We start from the raw sequence: 11,436 nt of genomic DNA on the forward strand, positions 1-11,436 counted from the left end.
TTTCTGCCTCCTCACCTAAAAACGAAACAGATGACAAAGCTCCCAGCTAGCTCTGAGTTTAGCATCAAAATTCAAAGTCACATGACTGAGGCTGATGTCATGTATGAGAGCCACTTTAGTAGTAACAATAATGTATTATTATTATTATTATTATTATTATTATTATTAATAATAATAATAATATTATTATTATTATTATTATTATTATTATTATTATTATTGTAAGTACATATAAGTATAAGTCTTTACCCTGAATGTCTAAGATAGAAACTCTCACAGATCAGCTCGAAAAAGCTTTTCAGCTGGAGGTTGATTGTGACTCCTGATTGTGCTTCTTATGTCTTCTGTAGATCAAAAAAGCTAGCAGGGACAATAAAAAAATTAGACCAACTAAGAGTCCATGACGCCTTCTAATGACTCCTCCTGGCCGACCTGCAGGTGAGAAACAGGTGTGAGGTGTCAGCTGTCAGGTAGGTGATGAGTGAAGAACAGAACAGAATCCATTTCCTCTTCAAACTGCTGTCAGACATTATCTACTGCACTCTGATCACATCACTCAGACCAGCTGCTTTCTACAAAGTCTCATCAACAACATCTTTAGAAACAAACATCAACAACCAGGAAGCAGCTTCACCTCTGATCACACACACACTCAACTCTACTCACCTGGAGGATCAACAACATGAAGGTAGATGACACTGGTGGGTTTCCATGAGCGTATTTCTCTCATGAAGACACGACACTCATATGTTCCATTATCATCAGCTGTCACATCCTTCAGAATCAAAGACACGTCTCCATCCTTCATCTGTCTGTCCTGCAGATCCACCCGGTCCTTAAAAGATGGATGCTGGTTATCTGGAACAAACAGATCATCCCGGTACAAAAGGACATATTCTGGTTCCAGGTCAGCTCTGTTCCACTTCACAACTATGATGTTGTTGTTTGGAGCTCGACATGTCAGAGTGACTTTCTGTCCAGACTCAGCTGTGATGATTTTCTTGTCTGAAATAGGAAATAACACAGAGCAGAGAGGTTACAAAGGACAAAGTATAACTGTTCACTTTTACTCAACTCCACTCACTCACCTGGAGGATCAACAACACTCAGGGAGATGATGCTGATGGGGTCAGTCTTCAGATGAGCTCCCTTCCTGCAGTTCGCTCCTCTCGTGAAGATGCGACACTCATATGTTCCATTATCATCAATTGTCACATTCTCCAGAATCAAAGACACGTCTCCATCCTTCATCTGTCTGTCCTGCAGATCCACCCGGTTCTTAAAAAATGGATGCTGGTGATCTAGAACAAAGTGACCGTCCCGGTACAAAATGACATATTCTGACTCCAGGTCAGCTCTGCTCCACTCTACAACTATGATGTTGTTGTTGTTTGGAGCTCGACATGTCAGAGTGACGTTCTGTCCAGCTGTGGTGTTTATCTCTGAAACAGAGGAAACTATGGATCATGGAGAGGTCAAAGAGCCAAAGTGCAATTGTTTATTTGGAGTGGTTCTTATATATGCTTTTCTACTCTTCTGTGCAGCATTGACCATCATAATGAGCTAAAAACAGAGACCACTGATTCCTGATCAACCAGAGGAAGTACAGCACACGCTGGATGCAGAAATGAATCAATAAATCTCTGGTGTTTGTTATCATAGAGCGTTACGGCTCACGGGACAGGTTTAAGGCCTGGATTGCCCTTACATCTTTTATTTACAGGTTTATTTCTCAGTCACATTCAGATCCATCTTTCATGGGAAAATCCATCAACACTAGAACTGCCAGCAGAGGTCAAGTAGACCACACGATACAACAGCACAGTCATGGCAAATAAGTCATTTCTTAAAGAAATGAAGTTAATTTTCATCTATTTTTTCTTATTTTAAGTAAGATTTTATTTATTTCATCTATTTTTATTTGGGTAGTTATTACAGACATGACCAGGGGATAGGAAAAGGAGAAAGAAATAAAGAAAGGGAAGGGGAGAAAACTGATTAATAATTAGCTGCAAAAATGATTAATATTAACAAAGTAGATAGCAAATAACAACAGCTAACACATCTAAAAGTGAAAAAAAAGAATATATTTCTGGATAAAGGGCAGGATGAATGGCACTAAAATGAAGACTATAAAAACAGTGTTCACTGTGAAACAAACAGCTTTATAGTTGTTGGAGCCAAGTCCAGGCCAATATTTTACTCAGTTACATCATGCCATATTTAAGTATTTGTCAAGATCTTTAAGTTTCTATTATAATCTTGATCATTTTATGTTATAATGTAATAGGCTGTGCTCCATAAATTAATCTTGCTTTGTTAGTCTGTTGTTGTTGTAAAGTGTTGATAGGTGTCGTAAAGGGGGTGTGTATTTGGCCCGCATGCGGAGGGGTGTGGGTAAAAAGGTTAGGTAAGCACGCAGGACGTGGAGCAACAGTTTTCTGACATTCGTTGTTTTAATGTTATTTTTTGTTGTAACATGAAGGGAATGTAAACGGAGCTCCCACCAGAGGCATTTGTTTTGTACCTTTCGATTTGTATGGAGAATAAATGTTTTGCCCCTTTTTTCCTTCGCCTCGTTTTTGCTACCGGAAGGCATCCAAGCTACTTAACAAGAGCACAAGTCAGAAACTTTACGTCCTGCAGAAACGGCAAAGAAGGACCGAAGGTTGCCGCTACAATAGTTAAAGTCACATCTGCCTCTGATCACCAAACCTACATCCTCACATTCAGTCCAAGAAAAATCACCAGTTCATGCAAATGTTAATGTCATCTGCAGACAACACTGCTGTCACTGATTTAAAATAAATACACTATAAACACATGTGTGTGTTACTGTGACATCATAAACAGACTCTTTGTCTGTGATGCCGTGGATCAGCTCAGCACACACTCTCCTTCATGCACACATGTTCAGTCTGTTTTACATGGAACTGAATTAACACACTGTTTAAACTGGTGATCATCTGACACAAGCAGGTGTTTGTTCAATAAAATACATTGTTTTGTATGAAGCAAATAAACGTGGGTCTGTTTTATCAGGTCAGACAAAACTATGGTTAAGCTCACCTGTATTATAACAGTAACACCTGCTTACCTTTAGAGGCAGAAACTAGAAAAAAGAGACACATCAGAGTCCAGAGGAGTGCATGATGGAGCAGGTTCAGCCTGGCCATGATCTCTCTGCACTAACAGGCTCAACAAAACCTAAAATCTCAGTCGGAGACACCCGAAACCACGATGAGTGATGACTGAGCTCTAAACTTTCTCCTTTAAACTTGTATTGTGTCATTTAATTAGCACCGCCCCCAGCAACGCCTACTGGGCGCCCCCGAGGTTTCCCCGACAGGTTTGCCCTGCGTCATGAGCGCACACTGGGCTTTCCAAATTACGGACAAACAGTGTCCCTCATTTTTCAGTTTTAGTTCACAAACACTTCTTATAATGACTTATTACTCAAGAAATTGTTGAGGTTTTAGCTCTTTATACAGTAAAGTTACAGAAGGATACACATTATTATCAGGCCAAATGTCCTCAGTTTGTTGAAATAATTTGTCCGGTAACACGTGAGAATAAGCACAATTAAAAGTATTCTGTGTATTCCAAATATTATCGAGAACTTTAATCTCTGAATCTGACTTTGTGGTGTTTTTACTAATGACATATAAAGGAAGCACTGACGCTGCTGGGAGCTGTAACACTGCCGGAGAAACTCCAGCAGTTTCAGTAATGACTGGGTGTTTTCTGAGTACGAGAGAAGTTTAGGGGCAGTTTGTCACATTACGTGCTGGGGTGAGAACGTGTTGCAACATGAGGGCAGAGGTTGAACAGCTTTCTGTCTGAAGGTTTGGGTGAGGCGGAAATAATACACTGTATCACACAGCAACACAAAGAAAATGATGAAGAACCTCCAGAAGTATAGAAATACAGGTTAATATCAATCTCTTATTGAAATAAACACAAGTCCAATTTAGTGAGGAAGTTGGCTTTCCATTTTATGTGCCAAAAGCAGAATATTATCATGTTTTATAAAAGCAAAGATGATATTTTTGTAGTCCATGTTGACCACCTTGTAGTTTCAAGCACAATAAACCCACATCAGCTGTTTGAATGAGCGGTACCATGAAAACATGTAGACTGCAGAACGTTATTATTAAGCAGCTCCAGCAGCACAGATGATTCAGTCCTCTAAAGGTCCCAGACGATGCTGTGTTTATAGTCTGCAGGAGCTTCGCAGGCTCTCGTGTACACATCCACATTTAAAAATGTGGATGTGTACACGTACGTGTAAAAAAGGACCCCCTGATGATCCTCTAATTGGCACAACATAGAAGAGCCAGCTCCACAGGACAAGACTCAGCTGTCCATCTGCATCTTAAGGATAAAGGACACTCTTTCGAGGATGCCAATGTTCGCATTTTGGACAGAGAGGACAGATGGTTTGAAAGAGGAGTGAAAGAAGCATCTATGTCCACTGTGAGCGACCATCTTTGAACAGAGGCGGTGGTTTATGACACCAACTCTCTGCCATCTATAATCCAGTTTTGAGATCCCTTCCCAGACGCCTTAACGCCCACTCACATCCTGGGCCATCTGACCTCAGGAATTCGCATTATAACGTGGGGCCAGGTTTCACAATGAACTCACCCGAAACTCTGGCTGATTGGGACCCACACCCAGTTTCACACCTTGGGTCAGGCGATTAGAGGATCATCAGGGGGTCCTTTTGTCCCTCTGTGGGGGGAAACTCCCACCAGGTTTGAATCTGGGACTCTCCACCATTTGACCTTAGAACTGAAGAAGCTTCTCGGATGAGAGGTGAAACGTCTTCAAGTAACTTAAAGAAGTCCAGACGCTTTTCTTTGCAAGCTCCTTTGACTAGGAGAACGTACTCAATTGATCCAGTTTTTATTTTAACAAACATCAAGAAAACGTCCCTATAAGCATTTAATCCAACAACCTAATATCTCTGTGCATCTGTGTCGTTGTGTGTCTGTGCTCACACACACATGGGTTAGTCTGTGTGTGTTTCTGTGTGGGACACTCGTTCAGTGGTGAATGTAACATTTCTGTCATTTGACGTTTGGAGCATCATCTCCCGGCATAGAGCCCTCTCCAACCACACACTCACTATTGCTTACCCACACACATCTTACACCTGCCTTACATCTAGGTGACCTCTGACCTCCTCACTGTCCCTCAGGTCTGATTCTGGCTTGTGATTTATGATTTAAATTTGTTATTTCATTAATTTAAATAAGTAATGAATTCAGTGTAATGATTAAAAATGTGGTTTGTTTTCATGAGTCAAACCTGATTCCATATAATGGAAGCAGGTTACATTTCTTCCTTCAGACACACTCTGAGTCAAATCCTGCCCTCAGGTCTGTGTGGCCATAGCTCACATTAAAGAGTTTTTATATACGGTTATGGAAAAGTATTTAGGTTTGTTCAGAGTCACAGGGTGGGGTTTGATTGGCTGATTGGCATGATCACTGAAGGAGGCCTAGGAAATTATCTGACCAGACTGATGACAACAGAAATGAGTTTTAGAGCGTGGGAAGGCAGAAGCGATGTAAACAATAGACTGGAAGCCCTGTGGCCCAGACATGAATGCAGCCCTGCCTTATGAACCTTTTCGAACGTTCATGACTCACTAAAGTTTCCTTTGGGAGCAGAAATGTTCAAACCTGAAATTTCAGCATAATTTTCTTTGTTTCATTTGAACTGCTTTTATTCCACTAATATCAAACTAACTGAAAAAATCTCCACCCAGTAGACAGAGCTGCTGTACAAACAGCTCACAGTAGCTAGGTAAGGTAAGTTACTATGGTAACACATGGGAGCAGTGATAATCTGAGCAGGAATCTTAGATTTGTTGGCATCAAATGAAAATAAGATCAGCTTTATGTTCATGAACAATACAAATATTCTTCTACATGACCTGCTTGGTTGTTTCTTTTTATTGTGAAACAGTGTTTAGTGTCAGAGAGGTGTGAACATTTTCCCTCCTCGGTGTGAGAGTCACATATTTGTCTGTAATTAAGTTCTGCTAATGACATTCCTTCACAACGGTTATCTGAATCATCTCCACGCTTTGACAGAAGAATTTGCACAACTATTTCCCCCCATTCATTCAGTTATTTAGCAAACGTGTGTATAAGGTTTCACCTGCTCAGCGCTGGCTGCTGTTCTTTCAGTTTACTGTGCAAACGACTCTCAACAGCTGCTCCACAGAGACTCACCGTCAGACCAAACAGTCAGCATGACTGATATCATGTAAATAACTGCTGTGTTTGTCTTATAGTAGAAAATATTCACAGATATGTTTTAAACTTTTAACATCTAACAGATGAACTCTGAACATTACTCTGCTTTATTCAAATCTGCTTCTCATGAGCTCGTATCCTCAGTGAAGCACAGTGATGTGTTTAAAAAGGATTAAAGGGTTTATATGATGATGGAAGTGGAGAGAGCAGAGAACAGGATCAAGAATTTGCTCCTGTTTTTAAAATAATTTAAATTAGGGATGCACCGATACCGATACTGGTATCGGGTATCGGGACCGATACTGTAAAATGTGGTATCGGTTAACTCGTAAAAGTTAACCGATACCATGAACCGATACTAACTTATTTCATTAATCAGAGGGTGGCTTGTCATTTCTGTTGTAGTTTTTAGATTGGCCACTAGGGGGACATCCCACGCTAAACAGGCACAGGGTTAGGCGAGTGAGACTGACGGCTCCAGATAAAAAAGAGAAACTGGAGGCTGCTGTAGCTAGGCTAAACAAAATGTCAGCAGTGTGGACCAGAACAGCCAACTTTAACTCAGGTTTTGGAAAAGCGAAGAAAAATGTCAAGAGAAAATCCACGGGCAGTTAAAATAACAGAGGCTCTGACTAATTTTATTGCTCTGGATGACCAGCCAATGCCGGCCGTGGAAAACATAGGATTGCACCGTCTTCTCAGCATACTCGAGCTGCGATATGAAATTTCCAACCGCCCACACATCAGAGAGATAATGGTGCCAAAACTTTCTGAAGAGGTAAAGACAAGCAGTGTGTGCGCGAGATATCAGTCCTTGGTTTAACGGCACAGTGGACTGATGATCCACGGGCAGATGGGGAGTTCGTTCGTCAATGCCGAATACTTTTGTTATTTTGTTTGTTTGTTTACAATATGGACTCTCTGCAACAATTTAAAAGTTTATTTTATTCTCAAACCTAATTTGTATTTATTTTATTCCAAACAGAAGTGTTTATTTATTATTCTGAAAGCTCGAGACAGTGCCAATGGTTCAGTGATATTTTGTTAAATTACAATGTGGAGACTCTGCAATAATTTAACAGAAGTGCTTATTTTTCACTTGAAATTTTTTTTGTGGTCATTTTTATTAAGATTTTATTTATTATCGGCAGAGAATAAAATAAAACCTGTCTTCCAATTCATTGCATTTGTGTGTGTGTGTGGTAGAAGTATCGGTTTTTGTACTCGGTATCGGCAAGTACTCAGATCCAAGTATCGGTATCGTATCGGTTTGAAAAAATTGGTATTGTTGCATCCCTAATTTAAATCATACAAACACCATGTCTACAACTGCTCAGAGACTAAAAACTGAGAGACCTGTGTGGAGAATAATTTTGTCAAAGTTTACAGATAAGGAGTGAAAGCTGAATTAAATTTAACAGGTTAAAGAAGAACAAATGTGAATGTACAGCTGCCTCCCTATTTGTGTAATCGCTGCATTAGTGCAGGCAGAGCTCAGTTTGCCTCTTAGCTTTAAACACAGTTTGCAGTCTGATGGTGGTGTGTCATTTTCACACTGCAGAGTTTATTGTGGGGAAAATGTCCCTTGTCCAAAATAAATATCATCTGAACAGAAAGACGCACTTTTCTATATTACATTGACCACATGGACCACTACTTATGTTGCCCTTTTTTAGATGAGCCCCTAAAGTACTTTCTTACAATAGCTTTATTCACACATTTCATGTTGTTGAACATCTGGAAAAACAAACTGAGTTATAATCTTTATGTGTTATTTCAGGGTAAAACTACTCATCAGCTTTCTACAGTTTAATGCAGAGCTGTGGTGAAGTTCCCAGTGATGTATAACTTTAGGTTAAAATTATTTTTTGGCTTCTTATGTGAGACATAAAGGTTTGAAACCACTGTGTTTGATTCAAATGTAGCTGCTGTCCATTTATATTAACTGTATGATGCTGTTTAGTTTCACTCCTCAGAGGCTACTTTATACTTCTGAAAAATCAGCAATGACAGCATCTGTAAACATCTGATTGTATGATGTTGAATTCAGTTGTGTAAAATCCAGAAAAGAGTAAGTAGGAAACCTCAGAGAGCAGAGTGTTTCATCTCAGTGCCCTGATCACCTGTGGTGGCTGACATAAGCTCCAGCTGTGCCAAAGGTAAGATACACTCTGTGCAATGTGAAAAATATCATGTGAACAACAGTGTGACTAAAATCTAAAGTGAAAGCTGTTTGGCTCTGCTTGGCCTGTGTGGATACGTCTCTATCAGACAGCAGCGCAAACAAAAAGGACGACTTCTTAAAGAAGTTTATGATCTGAAGCTGTCCTGTAGTCTTTTACATCTCCACCACAATCTGAATCAGGAAGCTCACAGAGGTCACACAGCTCCAACAGTCACATTATAATTTTTATTACAATTTTAGTTAAGCAACCCTGTGTCAAAGCCACTATCACACTTACAAACAACATTTGTTCGACATGTTAGATGAGGGCGCTTTGCACCCATCTGCTACCATCTGTTACCCACTTCCCCATTTGGGCCTCTAGAGGTCACCTTTAAGTTTTTTTTGTATGTTATTTTGAGGTAGAGTTACTTAAAAGAAACCCCAGCTATCAAGACATGTTTGCGCTAAAATATGTACTATGCTTTCAATAATATATATGTGCTATTTAAATACACCAAATGTTACTCGCATACTCTGATGGGCAAAGTTACGTGGCAAACAGTCGTACTTAAGTTTTGCCAAAATAGGATGGTTTGTCAGAACACTGGTCTTTAAGTTCTCTCTTTTGTCCTTTTACTGCGGCTCCGGGTGGTTTGGGAAAATAAATTTGAAGTATTTAGCTGAAGTGTATTTTATTTGTGTTTAGTTCTTTTTTTAACTTGTAGTTCTAAATTGGAAGATTATTGTGATTTTGAAATATAAAAATAAAATTCTATCGTATTATTTTTTCATCACTCAAAATAAGTGTCACACTCACGGAAGCCGGTATACCTGCCAAAACGCCGTGCATTTATCGAGACTTTCGACCCCAGGATCAGTTATGGATCTTCGGATCCACATTATGTCAGCAGCTCCACCATGAACTATGTTAAACCAAACACCGCTCACGCCCCACAGATGACAGCTTACAGTCCTGTGTAAAGATGAAAGTCACTTCGTACAGCCCCGATTTGCAGACGCTGTGCGCAGAGGTCCGGGACCATAAGTCTTATTGTAAACATATCATGGCAGACCCGACGATGTTTGCATGAACACGCTTTTCAGCATCTCTTTATTGACCACTTTTCACATACGGTTGCTGTACGCACACAGCCGACTGTGGCTTTTCAGCTCACAGCCCGACACACACCAACACAACAGCAGAGAGAGCACAGACTTTAAGGCGGCGAGGCGTGATTGCGGGTGCCGCTCAGGTGTGTCCGCCTCCCCTGCAGCGGCGGTGCAGACCACACCCCGCCACACACATTAACCAGGTAAAATACATATTTAGGCAGAATTTTGTAAATATCTATTTTTTGTTTTTTAGCAGCATAGTGCTTTTTTTCCAATTACTTTTTAAAAGTCAGGTCAAGGCTCCAAAAGCCCAAAGGCGATATAAGGGTGGCGGCTCACAACAGTTTTTGTTTGCTGGATCATTTTAGTTCAGCTGGGTGTCTTTCCTTTTGTTATATTTCTTTAAGAGTTCAAAATGTGTTAATTACATAAATAAAATGTAATTTTCTCTGTAGCACTTCATGGATTTCATAAGCAACACACCTTAGTTGCTCTGTGGATTCTTTTAAAAAGCAGTTAAAAACTTTTCTGTTCAAACAAGCCTTTTGTTGATCTACGTATTTTATATTCTTTACATTATTTACATTTGATCTTTTACATTGTGTAGAATGTCTATTGATTGTATTGTTTATTTTAATATTTGTGTACAGCACTTTGTGACTGCCTGTCTGTGAAAAGCGCTTAATAAATAAACTTTACTTACTTACTTTAGTTGTTCACACAAAGCATAAAGGTAAAAAACAATAACAGTGTTATCTTCATTTTAGATTTCAAAAAGTATTTGCGGCTCCCAGTGTTTTCTTTTGCGCGGAAACCGGGTCCAAGTGGCTCTTTGGGTGTTAAAGGTTGCAGACCCCTGCTTTAGTCTGACAAAAGCCGAATGACGAATTAGCGCTTTCAGTCAGAGATTGAGCATGCACCGGTTTATTGTATTTCCAGACTTGCTTTCGGTAGGGCTGCTCAATTATGGCAAAAATGATGATCACGATTATTTTCACTGAAATTGAGATCTCCATATATTTGACAATATTTATTTAACAATAACAATGTATTGAATAATGACTTTAAAAAATAATATAAAATAGTGTGCAAATACTGATAACAGTGCAAATGTTTATAATATAGGAAATAAATGAAAAATTTAAACATCCATGTTTAGTGAACTTTGCAGTGTTGCCCTGTGGTGCAGCTACGACACTGTAGCAAAGTTTACACACTATGTCTACTTGATCCACGTCTGACTCCGCGAACCCATAATGTTTCCACACCACTGAACTCTCTTTTCAACCAACAGCATTCTTTCTTCAGCAGCCATTATCCTCCCCAAATAACTTTTGCTTAGCTTTCCGAGCTTCCCTCGGATCCTCTTAATTGTTGTGACGCGTGTTCGAATCGCAGAGAGGTGCGCTCGTTTTACCACCAGAGCAGCGCGAGAGTAAAGCATGAGGGAAGTGCTAATAATCGGCTCAGCCATTTTTAATGATCGTTGAAAGCCCAGATCATAATTTAGATTAAAATTTGATTAATTGAGCAGCCCTAAACAAACCAAACATCCCACAATTAAAATTCCACAAGCCACTGCTGCACTGAGATAATATTTCGTACGCAAAAGAAGTCCACTGTCCAAACTTGAAAGTTGCTTTTTTATGGTTTATTTTATCCAGTTTGGCACGCAATAACAAGATCCAGTTTTTGATTTTTCCTGCTGCTTCTCCTGCTCTGGTAAAAAAAAAAAAAAAACATAGGCCCACCCCAGTGCATGCTGGTCCTATACCAGACTCTTTATTTATAGAAACAAAATGGCCCTACAGCTCTTACTGACTAATTTAACAAGGTAACATCAAACAAACAAAACATTGAAACAAAATATTAACTGACAAATAAACT

At 39.6% G+C, this 11,436-nt stretch overlaps 1 protein-coding gene across 4 annotated transcripts in view; it reads right to left on the bottom strand.

The window, feature by feature from the left end:
• The window catches only part of LOC146521491 (hepatitis A virus cellular receptor 2-like), a 248,697-nt gene that overhangs the window by 233,683 nt on the left and 3,578 nt on the right, over positions 1-11,436 (bottom strand). The window contains exons 1-2 of one of the 4 annotated variants that reach the window (XM_085155216.1): positions 1,089-1,476; positions 667-1,005 (exon numbers count right to left, since the gene is read on the bottom strand). The exons of 1 other annotated variant lie outside the window; for it this stretch is intronic. In XM_085155216.1, the coding sequence (XP_085011342.1) occupies positions 667-1,005; positions 1,089-1,251 (502 nt within the window). In that variant the 5' untranslated portion in view covers positions 1,252-1,476. Of the gene's footprint in view, positions 1-666; positions 1,006-1,088; positions 1,477-11,436 lie in introns of those variants that run through there. 2 more of the 4 variants (XR_014873349.1, XM_085155217.1) reach the window with 2 other exon arrangements.

Source organism: Neolamprologus multifasciatus, chromosome 3 (assembly GCF_963576455.1).
Source record: "Neolamprologus multifasciatus chromosome 3, fNeoMul1.2, whole genome shotgun sequence".
Lineage (NCBI taxonomy): Eukaryota > Metazoa > Chordata > Actinopteri > Cichliformes > Cichlidae > Neolamprologus > Neolamprologus multifasciatus.